Source organism: Vipera ursinii (genome assembly GCF_947247035.1).
Source record: "Vipera ursinii genome assembly, chromosome: 6".
In the NCBI taxonomy this organism is placed as follows: domain Eukaryota; kingdom Metazoa; phylum Chordata; class Lepidosauria; order Squamata; family Viperidae; genus Vipera; species Vipera ursinii.
In genome coordinates this window covers 59,551,766-59,573,475 of record NC_139515.1, presented here as the reverse complement: position 1 = coordinate 59,573,475, position 21,710 = coordinate 59,551,766, and the positions used below count along the sequence as shown (strand labels likewise).

The 21,710-nt window shown below is 40.0% G+C and overlaps 1 protein-coding gene across 2 annotated transcripts; it reads left to right on the top strand.

The window, feature by feature from the left end:
* Nucleotides 1-582: 582 nt before the first annotated feature.
* CCDC134 (coiled-coil domain containing 134) lies at nt 583-14,811 on the top strand. Of its 2 annotated transcripts, none has more exons than XM_083366034.1 (7): nt 583-687; nt 4,912-5,024; nt 6,031-6,152; nt 7,393-7,477; nt 8,165-8,346; nt 11,997-12,068; nt 13,268-14,811. In XM_083366034.1, exons 2-7 carry the CDS (start codon nt 4,922-4,924, stop codon nt 13,391-13,393), a joined length of 690 nt encoding a protein of 229 aa, XP_083222160.1. In that variant the 5' UTR covers nt 583-687; nt 4,912-4,921; the 3' UTR covers nt 13,394-14,811. The 2 variants fall into 2 exon arrangements, with proteins under 2 accessions (XP_083222160.1, XP_083222159.1); XM_083366033.1 differs by lacking the exon at nt 583-687 and adding an exon at nt 4,463-4,621.
* The last annotated feature ends 6,899 nt before the right edge of the window (nt 14,812-21,710 follow it).

The window sequence follows — 21,710 nt, the reverse complement described above, 5'->3', positions numbered from 1 at the left end:
TTAGAAAATATGATTAGGCTGGGATAATAGCTGCCATTTAGGTGCAGAGAATAACTGCACTTTATAACATCGCTGGAAATATCTCAAGGTGCAATCTCCTATTTTTCTGCATATAAATATTTGATCATGAGGGTCCTAAAGATTTGCTCTTCCTGCAACAGAGCTGTGGAATTCAAATCACTAGAAGTAACAGACAGCATCGTTATCAGGAAAATTAATTTTTACTGAAATAATATTAGACACCAAACATGTTTTCATTAATATTTCTATTCCTCCCTCAATTCCTCAACTCTTCACACTCAGTCTAATTGTTCCAAATACCTTTGCTGCTTTAATGTACAAGCTTTCCAAAATAGTTTAGTGTGTTTCAGTTCACGTTCCTGATTCACTTCCGTAATTCAGAAAAGTGCTTTAACAACTGTAAATCAAAAATCCGCAATGCCAACGAACCAATGACTATATAATAAAGAAAAAAGAAAGGAGCCGGCAAAATTACAGACGGAACTACAATACAGGGGACCTTGGGAAGCCGGTCGAGGAAGTGACGTATTAGTGTAGGGTATGTGGTTTGCTAACAGTAGGAGCAGTCAGCCGAAAAAAGGTACTGGGAAAAGGAAGCGATGTTGCAGCATGACAGTCTCGTTGGAGTAAAGTCCTGCTGTGGCGAATGGTTGATTGAGACAGCTGGTAAGGATTTTTGTTAGGCGTCTAGTAGTGATTAGATAACAAGCATTTATCCCGGTCTGTCGCGGGAAAAAATATTCAGGGTATATTGCTGTTGAGCTGCAGATTTTGAGAGGTGATCTTGAACTGCAGGGCAAGCGGGAAAATACATAGTTTACCCAGCGCCGCGACTCAAATGCTATAGAGAAGATTGCATGTAGAAAAGGATAGTTGCTAGGAAAGAGAGGCCTAAATGAGGTATTAATATTGTGAAGTCTAATGAATCTCTTAGGAGCGGCAAATAGAAGACAGAAGGTCGCCCTCTCTTCACTCTGGTGATAGGTCTCTTCTCTCACTTTAGTACAGGGGTCGGCAACCTCGGTTCTTTTATGACTCGTGGACTTCAACTCCCAGAATTCCTGAGCCAGCTATGCTGGCTCAGGAATTCTGGGAGTTGAAGTCCACGAGTCATAAAAGAGCCGAGGTTGCCGACCCCTGCTTTAGTAGATGGTTAAGCAGTTTCGAAGCACGTGCCAAAATCCCGATTCTTTTATATTCCTTTCCGTTTTTAACCGAGGACCTCGACTCGCGTAATTCAGTCGGCATGTTTTAGACTCGCCACACCACTCGCGGGAAAACAGCAAGCCCATTAAATGGTCTGAAGTGGGATTTTGAAAAGCGAAGATTCCGCCACGTTAATAAAACTACTTTCGAGGCAAGCTTGACTACTGATGGCTTCACAGACATGTCGATGTCGCGATTTTGGCAACAAGCTCGATAAAAGTTTATTTTTTGTTATATGAATATATTTTGTAAGGCAGTATTATAAATAAATAAATAAGCTACCTACATATTTAACTTTGATCACTTAAAATGCTTGATTGCATGGTGGAAAAAGCTTTAGGTAATTACTTCCAAGTACACTTTTTATATTCAGTTGGCTGTTGTTAGTTGCGAAGTCGTGTCAGACCCATCGTGACCCCATGGACAACGTTCCTCCAACGTTCCTCAGTTGGCTAGCCTCCTCTTAAATCTATAAAATAATTCTCAGGCAATTACTGGTATTCAGGTTAATTTATCAGTTTAGAGCAGGGGTCTTCAAACTTGGCCCTTTTATGACTTGTGGACTTCAACTCCCAGAATTCGTCAGCCAGGCACGCTTGCTGAGGAATTCTGGGAGTTGAAGTGTACAAGTCATAAAAGGGCCAAGTTTGAAGACCCCTGGTTTAGAGTTTAGCTTCAGGATGGGCCTTTTACCTCCACACTGAAATAACAATCTTTAGAGGGAATAGAGTGGTTATTATATTGACTTCTGTCCTGAGGACCTGTAAGTGCACTATTGAATCCAGAGCTTCCCCCTGTTTCTGAAGCTACAGCCCTACCATTGACAAATTTCACTTTTCTACCTCATGAGAAACCTACATTGGGTTTTGTGCAGTGACTGATTCTTGTTCCTTCATCCAAGACTAAATTAAAGATCAGGTGTATTGGAGAAGCAGATTCAGAAAAGATAGATTGTGTTGATTTTGTATATCTGAAATGTCTTATATCCACCACAAATTAAAAATGTTGGGCTATCAGTCATTCATGCTATTACTGTAAATCCTTTTGTCTTGGATAACTTGCTGAAACTCAAATCTGTACAGCTTTTGAAAGGAAGCTTTTATTTATATAAATATGAAAATGATTCATAAAAGTGACTTATGACTATTTTTCACACTTACCACTGTTGCAGCATTCCCATGGTCACTTGACCAAAATTCAGACTCTTGGCAACTGGCTCATATTTATAATGGTTGCAATGTCCTGGGGTTATGTGATCATCTTTTGGGACCTTCTGACAGTCAGTTGGGAAGCCAAATTCACTTAACAACTGTATTACTAACATAACAACTGCAATGATTTACTTAACAACTGTGGCAAGAAAGTTTGTATTATGGGGCAAAATTCACTTAATTATCTTCCTTAGAAACATAAATTTTGGGCTCACTTGTGGTCATAAATCAAGGACTGCCTGTATCAGTTGTCCATGTGTTCTGATCCTATGATCATTTTTTGTGTGTGTCTATTTCTGCAGCTTTTCAAGTTTGATTATATCCTTTTTCAGAAGGGCAGTCAGAATGGTTTTATATATAGCAAGAAAAAGATCTGATACCATGAGCCTGTTTTCCAAAGTTGATCCCATAGAAAAGCAATTCTAGTATGGGTGTTCAGATTTGAGGACCTAGGTAAAAGTATGACTATTACATAGCAGTGGGGCTTCTGGTTAAAAAAATAAATCAAGACCTGATTATCATTTGTTGGTGTGTTTCTGACAAGATTTCATTTTGCATCACTTTGATTCATCAGAATGTTCAGCATGTGAAACAACAAAAACACTATACAGTACATCTCTGTAACTTGTATCCTTTATTGTGTTAAGAAGCAGAGCATTTGCAGTGTAAGTAATTTCTATTAGTTATGTTCCAGATGATATTTACTTGTGTTTTTTTCATGGCACAAAGAAATTTATTGAACACACATTTCCTTCTCAACAGATTTCTTTGTAGTCTCTCCTTGCTTTTCCACGGTTCATGACTAAATTGAATCAGTTACAGCATGTTTAAAAGTTTATCCTTTCTAGCTATTTGATGGTATATTTGAAATTATAGTACAGTACTATATAATGATTCAATGTTTAAAGATGCACAAAGTTAAAGTTGTGTTAATGTTTAGTTTAAACATCCAAGTTGCTGTTTCACTTTTCAGTAAAATGAAAAATACAGTTTTGCTAATAAGACTATTGTGTACTTTGACCAATGGGTATTCAGGAATGCTACCAACAAAGGAGAATATTTATAGCTCAGAGTTGAAATGAATAGTCCTTGATGCTCTCTGAGCTCAGTTGTTTTCTTGTAGATGTTTCATCACCCAAACTACGTAATATCATCAGTACTAGCACCTAGTTTGGGTAATGAAACGTCTGCAAGAAAACAACCAAGCTCAGAGAACATAGACTCCTTATTCAGGAATTATTAAAGACCTTTCTGTTTCTTTGCAATTTCTTTGGATAGATCATGTACACCATATGAGTAATGTTCTTTTTAAGGATTTTTGGCATTTTGCTTTTTTTCAGCAGCTGTTTCCAAGATAGCAGATTGGTTAATGTTTTTTCTAGAAATAGATGCCATGGACAATAACAGTGTGGGAAGAATGATATTGTGAAATATCAGGATTTCTATTCCAGAATTTACTAATAAATTCTGGTTTCTCATTTATGGGTTGTCCAAAATATTTTTATTGTTTTTTACTCCCAATCTAGTATCCTTAGCAAGCTTTCTCTTTTTCAGTGCCTTGGAAAGTTTGTTCCTACAGCTGTTAAGATATATCTTAGCATTTTGTGATTTTTCTTATTTATGTTTTCTGGAATTATACTTAATTGGTTTCAGTTCATATTTTATTTTAAGGATTTTCTAAATAAATTGATTTATTACTTTCCAGTACTTTTCTGAGGTTTTTTTAAATATAACCATTACATGTGCTATATATTGAAGAGATACTGAATGCCTTAAGTATGTGTTGACTAATGCCCTTTACCAGAGATATGTGTATAGTACTGTAGCTACTAAAATCACAGCAGGAATAAACAAATAGAGTTCCTGCTTTACTGTAGCGAACTCATAGACTGAATATCCTGAATCCATTTTAGTAACTTGAATTGATTTTGAATATATATATATATATATATATATATATATATATATATATATATATATAGCCAAATTAGACATGAGTGACATTCAGATTGTCTCTGAGGCAGGTAAAGAAATGATTGGAGAGGAGTTTATGGCTAAAATTTGGAACATATTTATTTATTTAGATCCCAGCTTTATTGTCCTTATAAATAACTCAATATGGCAAACATACCTAATGTTCCTTTCTCCTCCTACTTTTCCCACTACAACAACAAACCTGTGAGGTGAGTTGGACTGAGAGAACGTGACTGGTCCAAAATCACCTAGCTGGGTTTTATGCCTAAGGCAGAACCAGAATTCACAGTCTCCTGATTTCTAGCCTGGTGCCTTAATGCTAGACCAAACTGTTTCTTGTTCCTGATGTACTACTATTCACAGGTATAATTATAATGAGACCTAACTGGATTGACACCATGTAACCATTGTCTGTTTTGGTGTATGCTTTTATATGTTTTTAATTTGAATCATGTAACATTGTAATTTCCCTGTCACTATCTTTTTCCCTCCAATATAGGTTTTTAAGAATGGATTATTTTGTGGCCTGCACATTTCTCTTTACACTGATATTACCAAGAGGTATGACTACTGACACAGAGAAGAAAACCTCAGATTCGGGATTGGAAATCTGTATCCTTCTTCCAGTTTTGGGTCTTGGATTTGAAATTGGTCACCTCTGTATTTTATAGATTGACTAGGAGCAAGATGGAACTGCCTACTAAATTGGGACAATCTTGTGGCATCATGTGGAATCCCTCTGGATTCATTAAAAACTCTTTTGAAGGGCCCATAGTGTTGCAGAATTCCAGGGTTGCTATAATGTGCAGTTTGACAAAGAATGATCTGGCCATACTGATATCCTACCCAATGTGTTGCAAAATGAAGACCAAATCAAGTGTGTGCTCATCCATGTATTTTGGAGCCACAATTATTTCTGACAATCCCATGGTTGCCGTAGAACACATCAGCACTGGAAAACCTGTCCCATCTCCCGGTCATGGAGGTTGAAGTCATCCCAAATTGAAAGTTTCAGGAACTCCAATACCAACCTGAGATGAGTTTCAGGTGCTCATGGAGGCCCCCTTCTAAGCAGCTAGGACGGTGATCAGCACTTTAGTCCATTTCAGCATGCAGGCACTCACAACCAATCAGTAACCTTGTTACTTCAAGGTTCTCACGGACAGTCACAAAACAACTTTGGTTTTGATGTTGTAACTGTAGTAGGATTGGAAATCATCTGGAAAATTTCCAATGTACCCATTTTTGTAGAGCCTGGTCTCAGTAATATGTATTGGGTTCATGTGTTTGTCTCCCATCTTGTCATAGATGGGTGCAGTCTTATTCTGCATAGGTCTGGTATTTACCAATAAGACCTAAAGACAGAGGTACCTGATAATTCAGTCACCTGAGTTTGGGTGACTAGTAGATTTCAAGTTGGCATTTGTAGATTTCTGTTAGGATACGTACTTAGATACTGTAGTTAAAATAAACAACTACTTGGTGAAATGTTTATCTTTGAAGAGATATAATCAAAGGCAAAAAGATAAGATTGGAGGATTATGCTATGTATTGTTATGTGGATAAGGTCATAGAACAAAATATGGGACTTTGTATGGTACGCTTGACCAAGACACAGATAAGAAATTGTTTGAAGTAAAGCGCAAAGACCAAATGAATGCACTGAAGAACCTGATTGAACTCAATGATGTCAACCAGCAGTACAAGATTATAGACATCATGCTCAAGGGTCTTTTCAAAGTAAGCCTTGCTTAACTGATCCTTAATTTTTTTTTCTTGAATACTCTTAAAGCAGTATTAGGAAAATAATGGAAAGTATAATCCCCATGTCATTAGCTAATTGGACTGTGAGCGAATTCAACAGGGGGAGGAAGCACATTCACCATCCCACAAAGTAGATTGCTGAAAAAATTAGCAGTGGCCATTCTCAGCAGTTCTCGTTTATGATTTGGCAGCCAAGTGTTTGGGAAGAGAAGATGGCATCTTCGACCTATGACCACAATTTAGCCCAAAATTTCTGTTGCTAAGCAAGACAGTTAAATGAATTTTGCCCCAGTTTATGACCTTTCTTGCCATAGATGTTAAGTGAATCACTGCATTTGTTAAATTAGTAACATGGTTGTTAAGAGAATCTGGCTGTCCCATTGACTTTGCTTTTCAGAAGGTCAAAAAGGTGATCATATGACATCAAGACATTGCAACAGTCATAATATATGCAAGTTGCCAAGCATCCAAATTTTGATCATGTGACCATGGGGATGCTGCAACGGTTGTAAGTGTGAAAAAGTTGTAAGTGTGAAAATCACTTCTTTCAATGCCGTTGTAACTTCAAATGTTCACTAAATGAATGGTTGTAATTTCTTAGGGATAGCTTGGAGTTTACAGTAGTTACCTGTAAATGTTTTTATCAGCTACTTTTTCATGGGTTTTATCTCCATGGCAAAGCTTAATACAGGAAGACATTTTCAACAGCTATTTCAACAATATATCTTGGCTACATTCACTTAATTCTTTCCTATGCCCTAATATGGAGCATCAAGACCTATTTCTTTCTTAGTATAAAAATATAGCATCCTGATGTTTTGAATAATGATTTTTTTGGTCGTAGTTGAGAAACTTTAGTCTTAATCTCCTGGCAAAATGTACGTGGTACATGTACTTCAGATACTAGGGCAGCCTTTAACCTGATGCCCATCAGATATCTTATAATACAAGTTCCATAATTCTTACCCAGAGTACACTGAATTTGGGTTAGCTGGGTAAGATATTTATTTTATTATTCTGCAAATTGTAATATTATTCTGCCATGGCATCTTTTCTAAATTCTCTAGCCTGTTAAAGTTACACCGGCTAGGTATCTTCATCCAATAGATTAGAAGAAAAGATTGGGCAAGGAGGATTTTAGGAGGGATTTGTTGGTACACATGTCGTTGGGGCAGAATTGGCATAAATTGACATGAATTTCTGTTATGATGTGCAGGTTCTTGAAGATTCACGAGCAGTACTCATAGCAGCAGACGTTTCACCAGATGGGCCATTTTCTCATGATGAGAAGATAAAGGATGGTACAAACATTTTGCTTTCTAATCACAGTTTCTTTGTCCATTATCTTTTATCCATTAAATGTACAGCTTTGAGTTGTTAAGCAATACAGTTCTGACACATTGGCTACTCTTTCTTAGTCACTTCTGGTTTTGTGCATTGTTATTTATAATAGTCATAAGATCATCATAAGTTGTGAATAGAACCACATGCATGATGTATGAAACTTGAAACAGACCAGACTCTTGCTATTTTATTTTAGTATTTGAAGGGAAAATAATATTTTGAGGGATGACATGATTGATACTTTGATTTTGGATTTCCTCAATTAAGTATCCATTTAATTCCAGTTGTAGATATAAATAAATAGGTATCTAGAAATGTCTGCATTAAAGAAGTTAACTTATGTTCTAAGCTAGAGATCAGTGCTCTTTTTAAGCGCATAGGTAACATTTAAATTTCCAAACGCTGCACTTTATTAGTCTGGATTAATGATATGCCCTTATTTTTATGCTTAATCACTAATATAGATGAGAATTCTTACTCTTCTGTCTTCCCTTTCATTCCCTTGATAAACATAGATTAGGAAAAATGTTTTGTTTTAATTAATACTTAATCCAAAGCAATGGTTCAAGTGTTTTGAATAATTAGATTGTTCCCAAAAACCTGGATTTCGTCTCAGTTTTTCATTGTAACTCTTTTTTTCTTAGCCTATTCCCATGTGGTGGAGAATACTGCTTTTTTTGGGGATGTAGTCCTACGTTTTCCCAAAATAGTGCATCACTACTTTGATCACAATTCCAATTGGAACAACCTTATTCGCTGGGGGATCAGCTTCTGCAACCAGACAGGCGTATTTGATCAAGGTCCCCACTCACAAGTATTAGGATTGGTAAGACAGTATGCCTGCTTGGCACTTCCTCTCAGTTTGTTTAAACATTTAGAATTGGGTAGTAATTCATACAAATTGGGTTAACGTTTGAGGAAAAAAAATATTTGCTTGAAATGCTTCAGGATGCTCATATAGAAAAAAAATGTGGAGGAACTTCATGAATCTGCACATAGTGAAGTGTTAATGTTAGATATAGGTATATTCTAATATAAATGATGTTAAGTTCTTAGCAAATATTTTAAATATTTATTTATTTATTTATTTATTAGTTTTTATAAACCGCCCTTCTCCCGAGGGACTCGGGGCGGTGTACAGAGGAAGGAATGTATACAGATTGGACAATAAAAATAATAAGAAACACTAATGAAAACAAACTGGGACCCCAATTAACGCTATCATGCCAGGCCGGATTGCTGGAACAGGAAAGTTTTTAAGTCGCGACGGAAGGTACGGAGGTCAGGGGCCATCCGGATTTCGGTTGGTAAGCTGTTCCAGAGGGCTGGCGCACCCACTGAGAATGCCCTCCCCCTGGGGGCCACCAGCCGACATTCCTTGAGCGGTGGCACCCTGAGGAGGCCCTCTCTGTGGGAGCGCACAGGACGGTGGGGTGCTGACATTGGCAGAAGGTGCTCCCGTAGGTAGTCCGGACCCATGCCATGTAGGGCTTTGTATGTCATTGTTAGCACCTTGAACTTCACACGGAAGGCAACCGGAAGCCAGTGCAGCGCACGGAGGAGAGGTGTGATATGGGAGTATCGGGAGGCTCCCAAGAGTGTCCGTGCCGCCGCACTTTGCACCAGTTGAAGCTTCCGAGTGGATCTCAAGGGCAGCCCCATGTAGAGAGCGTTACAGTAGTCTAGGCGAGAGGTCACAAGGGCATGGGTGACTGTACGTAAGGAATCCAGGTCCAGATAAGGCCGTAGTTGGCGAACTAGTCGAACCCGGGAGAAGGCCCCCTTGGTCACAGCTCCTATGTGGTCTTCCAGGGAGAGCTGCGAGTGTAGGAGGACACCCAGGTTGCGGGCCCTATCAACAGGGGGAAGTAACTTGTCCCCAATGTTAAGCAGTGGGACGTTCTGAATATCCTGGCTTGCCGGTATGTACAGCCATTCAGTCTTGTCCGGGTTCAGTTGAAGCCTGTTTCTCCCCATCCATTCCCGGACCGCTTTCAGGCAGCGGGACATCACGTCTAGGGCATCACTGATATTGTTTGGAGTTGAGATAAAAAGCTGGGTGTCATCAGCATACTGATGGTACCCTACTCCAAAACTGCGAATGATCTCACCCAGCGGTTTCATGTAGATGTTGAACAGGAGAGGCGAGAGGACCGACCCCTGAGGGACTCCGCAAGCGAGAGGCCTCGGGGTCGACCTCTGTCCCCCTGTCAGCACCGACTGCGAGCGACCCTGGAGAAAGGAGGAGAACCAACGCAGAACCGTGCCTCCCACTCCCAGTCCCCTGAGGCGTCGCAGCAAGATACCATGGTCGATGGTATCGAAAGCCGCCGAGAGGTCTAATAAGACTAGGACAGAGGAATGGCCCCTGTCCCGGGCTCTCCAGAGATCATTCATCAGAGCGACCAATGCCGTCTCCGTGCTGTAGCCCGGCCTGAAACCCGATTGGTACGGGTCTAGATAAACCGCTTCATCCAGGATCTGAGGAAGCTGGTGCGCCACCACGCTCTCAACAACCTTCGCAAGGAAGCGAAGATTGGAGACTGGACGAAAGTTATTCAAAGAGGATGGGTCCAAGGTGGGCTTCTTGAGGAGAGGTCTCACCACCGCCTCCTTCAAGGCGGTGGGGAAGTGACCCTCACTCAGAGAAGCAGAGATGACCGCTAGGAACCAGCCTCGTGTCCCCTCTCGAGCTGCATAGGCCAGCCAGGAAGGGCACGGGTCCAGTAAGCATGTGGAGGAGCTCAACCTTCTCATAATCCTGTCCACTTCCTTAGGAGTTACAGGATCAAATTCTTCCCAGATGACGTTGACAAGACTGTCCATGTCTTGTTCTTCCATCTCAGCCCAGTTGGAGTCCAGGCCAGTTCGAATCCGAGCAATTTTATCCAGCAGATATTGACCAAATTCCTCGGCTCGACCCTGCAAGGGTTCCTCCCTCACCTCTTGGTTTAATAGGGAGCGAGTCACCCTGAACAAGCAGCCGGGCGATTATCTGCGGACGCGATGAGGGTGGAAAAGTAGTTGGATTTTGCCACCCTTATCGCAGCGAGATAAGACCTGGTGAGGATTCTTAGTCGCAATCGGTCTGATTCGGATCGACTGGATCTCCAACGGCTCTCTAGGCCCCGTCTCCGACGCTTCATCTCCCGGAGCTCCTCGGTGAACCATGGGGCTCGCAGGGATCTGCGCCGGGTCAGAGGCCGCAAGGGTACAACTTGGTCCAGAGCCTCCGTGGCTGCCTTTTCCCAGGCTTCCACTAAGGCATCCGCCGAGCTGTGAGCAGGGGGTGCATGCGTGTCCCTAAGCGCTGCCTGGAACTTATCAGGGTCCATTAGGCGCCTAGGGCGGTACCATCTGACTGGCACCGTGCTGTGTTCATCTGTTCATTGCTCAGAGTTTCTTCTGATTGATGGGCAGCTATATAAGTTTGTTTAATAATAAATGATTGTATAGGCATTTTCCATATTTTACTTAGATCAAACTTCCCCAATATTTCCAGCTTTGCAGACCCGTGAGGAAGGGGAGAGGGGAAGGCTCCGCGCGAGTGGCTGGCAAGCGTGTGTGCACACACAGCTCCATTTGTATGAGCAGCGTGCATGCATGCCTCTGGCTCACACAGATGGAGCACATGAGCACACACTCACCTGCTGCTCGCACAAGTGAGGATGCTCGCCGGCCATTTCTGTGGCCTGGTTGCAATTCCCTCACAGCACACTAGTGAGCCGCAGCTCACAGGTTGGGGACCCATGACTTAGATGACTGGTTTACTCAAAAGTTGCATACTTATTATCACAGATAATTTTTATTTTGTAGTATATACATAGACATACAGAAATGTACTGATACCATCTTAATAGCATATCTGCATTCTCTTGTATCCATTATTTTGATCTTCTAATTTACCACATGTGTACTTTCTAAGCTGGGAAGTTGAAAAAGCGGTCAGGATAAAGACCACAATCAACAACTTTGGTATTGTTATGCAAAAAGATTTCTTGGATATGTCTATAAAATCACCAGGAATTGAGCTCAATTAGGAGACTGGCTTTTCCTCTTCACATTATAATACACAATGTCTATTTAAAATCTTTATAATTTGCATAGCTGAGTTATAGTGGTTATAGAATTAATAGGTCAGCTCAAAAGTTCCATTCAAAAGTTGGTATCATGCAGGATGCTTTAGTTTACTGCTTTCAGAGAATTTGCCTTTAAAATACCAAATGAGAAAAGTAGGAGATGTATTTTTATTTAACAATTAATTTAACTTTTATGAAGTCAAATAACTTTTATGGATTTGCCTATGGTGGTCCTGGGGGGATTAAAAGCACATAAAAACAAGGGCAAAAAACTGCTGGATTCTGTCACAAATAATTTCTTCAAGGGCACGTAAGGGCCAGGACTAAGAGGTTGGCAAGAAGGAGGGATAATAATATACAATAGATGAGAATTATTTTAATATATTTTCTTCCACAGATGGCTCAAGAGCTAGGAATTAGTGAGAGATCTCCAGACTACCAGAATCCTTTTAAAGCAGACAATTCTGAAGTAAGAGTCCACCTTATCTGTTATTCCTCTCTTTTTTCTCTCTGGTTATTCACAATTTTCTTATGAAGGAAAGAAAGGAGCAACACTTGCTTGATGGCAGTAATACCCAAAGATTAGGTGATAATTCCTAATCATTAAGCGTCATGACTTTTTTTCTTGATCGCTTTAAATCAGAAACTTTCTCTGTGGTGATCCTATAAAGCCAATATAAGTATGTTTGCTTATATTACCTATAAGTAATATAGGTAATATATTAAGTAGTATAGAAGATTGACCCCATACAGGTTCTGCTTCAGATATTAGTTTGTCACAAAAGTTGGCAATAATGGTATGGTCACCTTGGAAACACATCTAGAGCTGGTCAATTTAGCACATGGGAATGTATGGATTCCCTTCAATATTGTTCTAAGCCACTTACTCATTTACTGCAGAGATATGCAAGATGACTCTTCCATGTTGTTCCTTTCGGCATCCATTATGTGGAAGGGGGATACTATTACCTTGGAACTGGGAATTCTAATTAATCTTGTGGATTTTCCCCCCCTTTCTTATATAAGAGTTCCAAATGTTTGGGGCAAAAGTACAGGGAGCCTGGTGTTCTGATTAGTAACTAGCTATTATCCCTTGAATAGGGACGCGGTGGCTCAGTGGATTAGGACGCTGAGCTTGTCGATCAGAAGGTCGGCAGTTTGGCGGGTCGAATCCCGAGTGCCGCGTAACAGAGTGAGCGCCTGTTACTCGTCCCAGCTTCTGCCAACCTAGCAGTTCGAAAGCATGTAAAAATGCAAGTAGAAAAATAGGGACCACTCTGGTGGGAAGGTAACAGCGTTCCGTGCTTTGGCGTCTAGTCATGCTGGCCACATGACCACGGAGACGTCCTCAGACAAGCGCTGGCTCTTTGGCTTTGAAATGGAGATGAGCACCGGCCCCTAAAGTCGGAAACGACTAGCACACATGTGTGGGGGAACCTTTACCTTTACCTTATTATCCCTTGAAAATCACTGAAATGTCAGAGAGAAAAAGCTGGTGCCCCTAAAAGGAAGAGGCGGTATATAAATGCAATAAAATAAATAAATAAATAAATAAATAAATAAATAAATAAATAAATAGATAAATAGATAAATAGATAAATAAATAAATAAAGTGTTATCCGTATTTTTGAGGCCAGAATCCCTAAACTCATTGTGTTTACTTTTTAGTTTTTCCCTGGTGCTAACACATTCCAGAAGGCTCTTCGGGAGGAAGAGAAGCGAAGAAAGAAAGAGGAGAAACGAAAGGAAATTCGCAAGGGGCCTCGCATCTCACGCTCACAGTCTGAGTTGTAATTCTAATGTCATTTGCCCTATCACTGAAACTTTGGGAGTTAAAACAACTGAAAAGGAATGCCCCTTTGTGACCTCAGGAAAATGACAAGCTGTTGAAAGGGAAGGGCTTAGAAGTGATGTTCTTTCAACAGGACATTGGCATCTACTAAATATCTAGATAGAGACAACAAGGTTTCAGTGCATATTTCCTTATGGGAAGAAAGACTTTTCCAAGTATCTGGAATGTATAGAGTATGTCAGGGACTGTTCTTCATGTGTATTTTTATCTCTCGTGGCTTTGCCAGTTTGTAATGCTTTTAGGAAAATGGGGCAAGAAGAAAGGGAATTCTGTATGCCATGTCTGCCATTTATGACATGTAATACTATGTATCATTATGCAATCAGAAAAGTAATATATTATTGCTGCAAACTGCTGCTGATTTTGTTCCTGGGCAGCAAACAAATTTCTTCAAGAAAGTTTTAAATTCTGTTAGAAATGCACAAACTTGGAAATATTAGAGATAAAGTACTCTTTGAACACTTATTCTTTAAATTGTATGAAATGTGACTGGGAGCTGGGATGCATCAAAATATATGGTTCCTTAAAATGTCATAATAATAATTCAGAGTTCCTGTAGTAATATCAAGTTTTATCTGGTTGTCAAGCTTTTTTCATTGCTTAAGGCTGTTAAAGTATTTTCTCCTAAAAGGGAAGAAAAGCTTTTGGTTGAGAAGACAGCCAATAAGGGTGTGCTCCACAAAATAATACCTTTACTCAACAAGAGAATAAAGTATCAAGGTAAAGTGAATTTGTGTGATAATTTCATAATGCAGTATTACTACCACTACTTGAATGAAAATTACCGAAAAGTTTACAGAGTTCCAGTGCCAGTTTTTAGTTACTACCTTGTGGTTTGCCAAGACTATTTTTGAATTTCATTTGTAGTACTGTATATGTAAATCTAGTTGTAAACCATATACATTTACCTTTATTGTTTGGTAATCAGCTTGATCTTGATTATTATAAGATACCTATTTAGGTATAAAAAAGCAAAGGCTAACCATATGGCTTTTGTTCTTTTTTGTTTGTTTATGCAAAAAATGACCAGTAGTAAGTTTAACATATGGGTAGTGAAATTCTGGAAGCGTATTTTTGCTACCCCTACTGCCTGATTGTTTCACAGGAGGAAGTTGCCTTTTTTCTCAACATTTTCAAGTGTTCTATTGTAAACCATCCAGACAGTGCTATAAAACACTATGGGGTTGTATATAAGTCTAATTGCTATTGCTATTGTTATTCTATGAAGGCTTACACTTGAAGCTGAGTTCAGATTAACAGTTAATTTTACACTAGAAATCAGCTGATTTTGGGTCAAAATATGATTAGCATTTTTTCCCAATCTGCAGTTCTTCATTGGTGAGTTAAACTATGGATTTGCACATGTTGTTGTTGTTAGCTGCGAAGTTGTGTCCGACCCATCGCGACCCTATGGACAACATTCCTCCAGGCCTTCCTGTCCTCTACCATCTTCTGGAGTCCATTTAAGCTCACGCCTACTGCTTCAGTGACTCCATCCAGCCACCTCATTCTCTGTCGTCCCCTTCTTCTATTGCCCTCAATCTTTCCCAGCATTAGGCTCTTCTCCAGTGAGTCCTTCCTTCTCATTAGGTGGATTTGCACATAGCCACACACAATCAAGCTGTGTGCATTTGGCATGGAACCTTTACAGCATTTTGCAGAATGGGTAGTTTTTGCTAAGGTCTGACGCTGAGTGAAACTAGGAGGTCTCTCTGTAGATTAAGAGAACTGGAATATTGTACACCCCACACTTCTGGTGGCATTGCCTAAAAGGTGGTTTGCTCTTGGCAGGGGAGTATTTTGTACAGAAGGAGGGTTTCAGGGGATACTGCATTTTGAGAAGGCTGGAAATTTATTTTCTAAACAGAACCAGCTATGCTTGGTTTGGGGAAGGATATGTATTTAAATTAGAAATTAACTTTGCTTTTCTTGAATAAAACTGAAGTTTAAAAAACCGCTTCAACATGTTCTTGTGAACTATTTCAGTGTGTCACAGGAAGAGGAGAGGGATTTATCATTTTTAGGGTGGATAGTTCTTAAATAAAGAAAAGGCTGTTTTAATATTAACTTAGCTGATGAGGTAACATCATTTTTTAATCAATTACATCTAAGTGTATTAGAGTTTTTTCTAATTGTCTTTGCAGTTGAAAACTGTTGCAGTCAGTAGCCATGCTAATCATTTTTAATTTAAAAGCCTAAGAGTATACTTTCATCCATGTTTGCAAATTGTGCTTGAACCTAAGGCAGACAATTTCTTGCCAAGGAATAATAAATCTAATACCAGAAACTGATGCCCAGGATTGCTCACTATTGTTCTATAATATAAGAGGCACTTTAGCTGCATGAACCAAGATTTTGGAATTTTACTATTGGGGAATATAGGCATCGTTTACAATCTCAATGGTTACAGCTATGAATTATATTTTATTTTTTAAAAATGACCTTAAATTGAGAATTGAATTAAAATAATTAGTTTTGATAGTTTTTCTTTACTGTTTATCTTCAACACTTGCACATGTTGCTTCAACATATAAATTAACTGATTATCTTGAAAGCTGTTCTTTGTTGCCAAAATGTCAGTATACAACAAATGAAAGTATGATTTTTCAGTTTTTCCCTTCCCCTAAATAATAGAATTATGAGGATTTTTCTGCCCAATTTCTGGAACGGCAAAATCATATTTCTTTTATTTATTTTTGTGGTTTTTTTTGGTATTTTACAAAAATATAAAATTGGATCCAATTATTTAGGCCATGTAGTCCAACCCCATGTTCAGTGCAAAGATCCAAATTAAAGCACCTTCAACAAATGGCTGTGATTAAATACATCCAGTGAAAAGCCAATGGTCAATGGATGGTTAATATCGGACCAGGACCAGGGATATCCAGGTTAAAGTTCATCTTAATTCATGATACATTTTTCCTCCATGGATTTATCCAAACCCTTTTTAAAGCCATCCAGGTTAATGGCCATCACCACATTCTATGGAGATGAGTTGCACAGATTGGGAAATATAGATATGTTGTTGTTAGTTGCGAAGTCGTGTCTGACCCATCGCGACCCCATGGACAACGTTCCTCCAGGCCTTCCTATCCTCAATATAGATATATAGACATTATTAAACTACATCATTAATGACAGAGTATCCCAAACATTATACAATTTTTTCACAGGAATTTTTTTAAGGCTTTGAATCATATACAAGATGCAAGCTCAAACACAACTGATGAATAAAATGAGAAAAAAGTAAAATATTTTGGTGGTAATTCGAGAAATATGAATTGTATGATATTTCAAAATAATTATATTAAGACATGAAATAAAGTTAAAAAAGATATGCTAAGATGGGAAGAAATTACAGTTTTTATTGTTGGGGACAATCTGATTAAGATGAACATTTTACCTTGAATGTTATTTTTGTCTCAAACATTGCCTCTTTTCACAATTAAGGTACTGTTAAAAATAGCAGAAAGATATATCTATGTTTGTGTGGAGGATAAAAAAAACATGAGTTAAGTACAAGGTATTACAAGTTCCTAAAGAAAGAGGAGATTTGAAATTATATTTTGTAGCTTGTTTATAGTGTAGATGGAAGATTGTGTGATGCTGAGAAATAGAAGGCTATTGAGGTTAGAAACACATGATTTGAGGTTTGGGTGGCATGATGATTTATGGTTTTGAAAGGAATAAAAGTATTATTCAGAAATTTCTAATGAGTCTAAAGTTGAAGCAGAAGCCAACTGAAGATCAGAAATAATATTTTATCTAAGTATTGACAAGTACAAATGTGAAAAGCAGAAGTTACAAATTGTAAGAGGGAATATTGAAACAACTATAGGAGATGGACTGTGGTAACAAACAAACTTGTGCAAACAAACTTAGCAGTGGGCTAATGCCTCCTTAAGTAACACCAGCTGCCTGCAATTAGTGCAGGTTCGCATCCCACCAAGCTCAAGGTTGACTCAGCCTTCCATCCTTCCGATGTAGGTAAAATGAGGACCCAGATCATTGGGGGCAATAAGCTGACTTTGTAATAATGCCGCTTGGGGTGTGTGTGAAAGCCCTAATAAGCAGGCATATACATAGAATGAAGGCTACTGCTAAGCTTGTAAGCCGCCCTGAGTCTTCGGAGAAGGGCGGGATATAAATGGAATTAAAATAAATAAATAAATAAATAAATAAACAGGGTTTGATGAGCGCTCCTATGTTGGCTCTTTACTAAGCAATTTGTTTGTAAATACGGACAAAGGAATGGCTAGAGGAAGGGGGTTTTACCCAGAAGTGGAGGAAAAGAGGCAGCCAGTGGCATTTTTGTCTAAAATTGACATTTGGGGAAGTCTTGATGGTTAGCATTGTTGAATAAAAGCAATAACTTGGACACAGAAGCAGTCACTGAAGGAGGGATGGTTGATACTTTTCTATGGTTAATATATGGTTGATTATATGATAAGTATGATATGTAAACAAATACATAAAGTGTTCTATAATATCTAGTGGTGATGCTATTTCAATGCATTCAAGTTGATTTTAAATTACCTCAAGTGGGAAATTCCACAATATGAAACTAATGACATGTTTATAAAGAATTAGATACTGGGGCTGTTTTCTGCTTTGTCTCTTCTCAGCAAGCAAGGATTGTTAGCCCAGACACCTCCGTTGGAGTTTGCTGTCCACAAGTTTCAGATTGGTGATTAGGTCCTGATAGAAAGCTGGTGTGAAGAAAAACTTATTTCAGCCTGGGGTGGTCCCTACCAAGTCCTCCTAACAACTGAAACAGCAGTTCGAAAGAAAAGAAAGGGTGGAGCCAAAAGAGTGGAAAATAATTCCTGGAGAAGACCCGCTCTGAATAAAAATTTACAAAAACTGATGTGGTCATTGTGGGGTGAAGAAATAATAGCCTGGGTTTCTTTGTGATTTTTCTCATTGCAGGAGTAGCAGCTTTTTCCATCTGAATGGTGGCCTATGCTATTCCATCCAAGGATTCCAGAAGAAGCTGTGGACCTCTGCATTCTACAAACTTCTTCATAATGTATAGGTTCTGTGATTGCAATTGTGTCACTGAATGTTGTTCTAATCACTGTTGGGATTGTGGATCAGTCTGTCCCTGTGAAGAAATTTGTGACATAGTAATAGTGGAGCATTGGTTAAAAATATGTAAAGGTCTGACATCAACAGACTCTTTAGCTCAAATACCCAATTATAGGAGAAATTGAAATTTAGGCAGCAGAAACACAACCTAACTTAGATTCAGTTATATTGGGAAATAGTGATATTCAAATTCCACGGGATATAGAATGGATAGATTTAAGGTGTATACAAGCTAATCAAACATACAAGTCGAATGATACAGAGATTAATAGAAACTGCCATTACTAAAAGAATGTCTTTAGGAGAAACCCCCCTACACCATATAAAAATGAGGAAATGTGTTTGAGGGATAACGAGGAAGAACAACATCCCAGACCCTTTTATAACTGGGATCATCATGTCAACATATAAGTATATAACGTATCTCATATATGCAAAGTGTATTTTTTGTTTGTTTATAAATTTCTGAAAGGATAAAGAAAAGAAAGGGTGGATTGAAAGGAATAAAAGTATTCAGAAATTTCTAATGAGTCTAAAGGTTGAAGCAGAAGCCAACTGAAGATCAGAAAATATTTTATCTAAGTATTGACAAATACAAATGTGAAAATCAGAAGTTACAAATTGTAAGAGGAAATATTGAAACAACTATAGGAGACGGACTATGGTAACAGAAAATTAGATGGTGAAAGAGGATATGGACAAAGGGGCTTCCTGGAACATGGGAACGACAGTGGTTTTAGGCGGTCTGGAAAGGTTATTGGATGATTAGGGAAGGGGCGTTGAGTGCGATAGGGGAGTGGAAATCTGTGTCGGGGATAGGATATAAAAATGTGTCAAACAGCTCTGTAAGGTGTGGCTGAACTCCTGTGTGTGTTTCAGTCCACCAAGCCTTTGCAAACTCTTCTTGTTATGTATTGGGCTTGTGGTATTACACCACGTGTGTTGCTGAAGGAGCTAACGGCTCTCCAGCAACCCAGACAGGCTGTCTCCGGTCCTGCAATTGGTCAGCCCCAGGCGGCAAGCTTGGGCTCAAACCTATTGGCTGCCACCTAGGCTATATATTGTGGCTGGGTGCGGCCCAAGCCCGAATACAGTTCCAGCAAGAATAAAAGAATGAGTTTCCCTGTACTCCGTCTTGTGTCATCATTCCTGCTCACCAGAGCCCATGACTTAACAGTGGCGATGAGGGTGGGATCCTGCTTTGACATTTAAAGGGCTGAAGGCAACGAGGGGTCGGCAGTACCCGCTGGAGGGAAGAGGCATTTCCCCCTCTCTAGGCCAGCTAGTAAGCCACGCTAGCGGCCGTGTGCTCAGTGGACGCACTCCCTGAGCCTAAGAAGCAGGATCCAAGAGCGCAGGAATCTAAGGAAGATGCCGAAGGTCGGCAAGCTTAGAAGAGTTTGATGTGAAGCATCCAGAAGAACGGCCATCTTACCTCTCGCAAGTAGAGAACTATCTACGAGCAAATAAAATTGCAGTGGAAGGCCTAAAGGCCACCACGTTCCTGTGCGTGTGTGGCCCAGCGACTTTTGACCTAGCAGAGAATCTTTTCGCGCCAACGCCCATCTAAGCAGTATCCTATGCAGACCTTAAGAAGAAGCTGACCGGGCACTTCCAGCCCAAGATGTCGGAGATGGCGTGGCGTTTTAAATTCGACCAAAGAGTGCAGCTACCTAGGGAGACAGCTTCAGAGTTTATCGTGGGCCTAAGGCAGGCAGCATGCCTTTGCAAGTTCTCGAACTTAGAAGAATGACTAAGAGACCAACTCGTCTGTGGCCTTCGGGACTGAACCCTGCAGCAGAGACTGTTTGCTAGACCCAATCTCACGTTCTCCGAGGCACAGGACGAGGTCATGGCCAACGAAGCCACCGGGGGTGCAGTGCAGACAGTTCAGCCCACCAAACCTTCAAAGGTTGAAGATTCCGTCCATCTTGAGGTCGCCAAATGCTTTGGAGAATCGTCAGAAGACCAAACGTGCAAAACTGCAGCAACCATCAGCGAGAGAATGATTACAAGGCAGTTCTCTTACCTAGATGTAAGGGGTGCGGAGGCAACCATCTTCGCGCCAATTGCAGATTTCGTTCGGCCACGTGTAGAGCTTGCGGAAGGACCGGCCACATCACGGTGGTGTGCAGAGTCCACCAGAGAGACAGGCCACCAAAACACCAGTGGGAGGAACCGACTAGGAGAGGTACTAGGGCCCGGGGTCCAGTTAGTGTGAGGTTCTTCAGAAGCTGGAGAAGCGTTTGCCACACGGGCTCGTCGCCCCCTCAAGTCTAAACTTAAGCTCTTGGTAGAGCTACAAGGAGTTCCATGTAAGATGGAGTTGGACTCCGGCTCGGCAGTATTGATCATTTCGTAAAACACATTTAACTTTGTTTGTAGGCGCAATAACAATTGGGCTAAACTAAGACTCAGATATCATTTTAACAGATTTTCAGAATGCTCATGTTAAAGTTAAGGGTGAAGCCACATTATTGGTAAAATTTAAAGGGTTTTTGGGACACCTGGATATAATAGTAGTAGGGGGCCAAAGAACGAGTCTTATTGGACTTGATTGGTTTGATGCTTTAGGTATTCAGATTACTGGCATTAACCAGACACAAACTGCAGTCCTCATGACTGTTTGCGAAGAATATGCGGATGTTTTTGATTCAACCCTGGGGACTTACACTGGCCCGCCAATTTCTTTTAAGTTAGATCCTAACGTTGTTCCAATTAGGATTAAGCCTCACAGGGTTCCTTTTGCCCTAAAGCACAAAATTGATTCCGAAATCGATAAGCTTGTAGAACAGGGCATGTTACAGCCTGTTGATGGGGGGGGGAGTGGGAAACTCCTATTGTCACCCCACTGAAGTCCAATGGAGAAGTGCGCATTTGTGCTGATTATAAAGGCACATTAAATAAGGCCCTCAAACAACATGCTTACCCGGTTCCTGCAGTCAACCATATTTTAGCCTCCTTGCAAGGGGGAACCATTTTTGCTAAACTTGATTTAGTCCAGGCGTAACAGCAATTGCTGGTTGATGAGGCCACAGCTGCAGCTCAAACAATAGTAACTCACAGAGGGGCATTCAAAGTCAAACGCTTACAGTTTGGAGTCAGTGTTGCACCGGGTATTTTCCAAGGGATTATGGAGCGTACACTCAAGGGTATTCAGGGCGTCTGCCC

Coding starts and splice junctions, on each gene's coding strand:
- CCDC134 (XM_083366033.1), top strand. CDS start 4,557: ATGGCAAACATACCTAATGTTCCTTTCTCCTCCTACTTTTCCCACTAC. Junction 4,622..4,911: donor TACAACAACAAACCTGTGAG/GTGAGTTGGACT, acceptor CCTCCAATATAG/GTTTTTAAGAATGGATTATT. Junction 5,025..6,030: donor AGATTCGGGATTGGAAATCT/GTATCCTTCTTC, acceptor ACCAAGACACAG/ATAAGAAATTGTTTGAAGTA.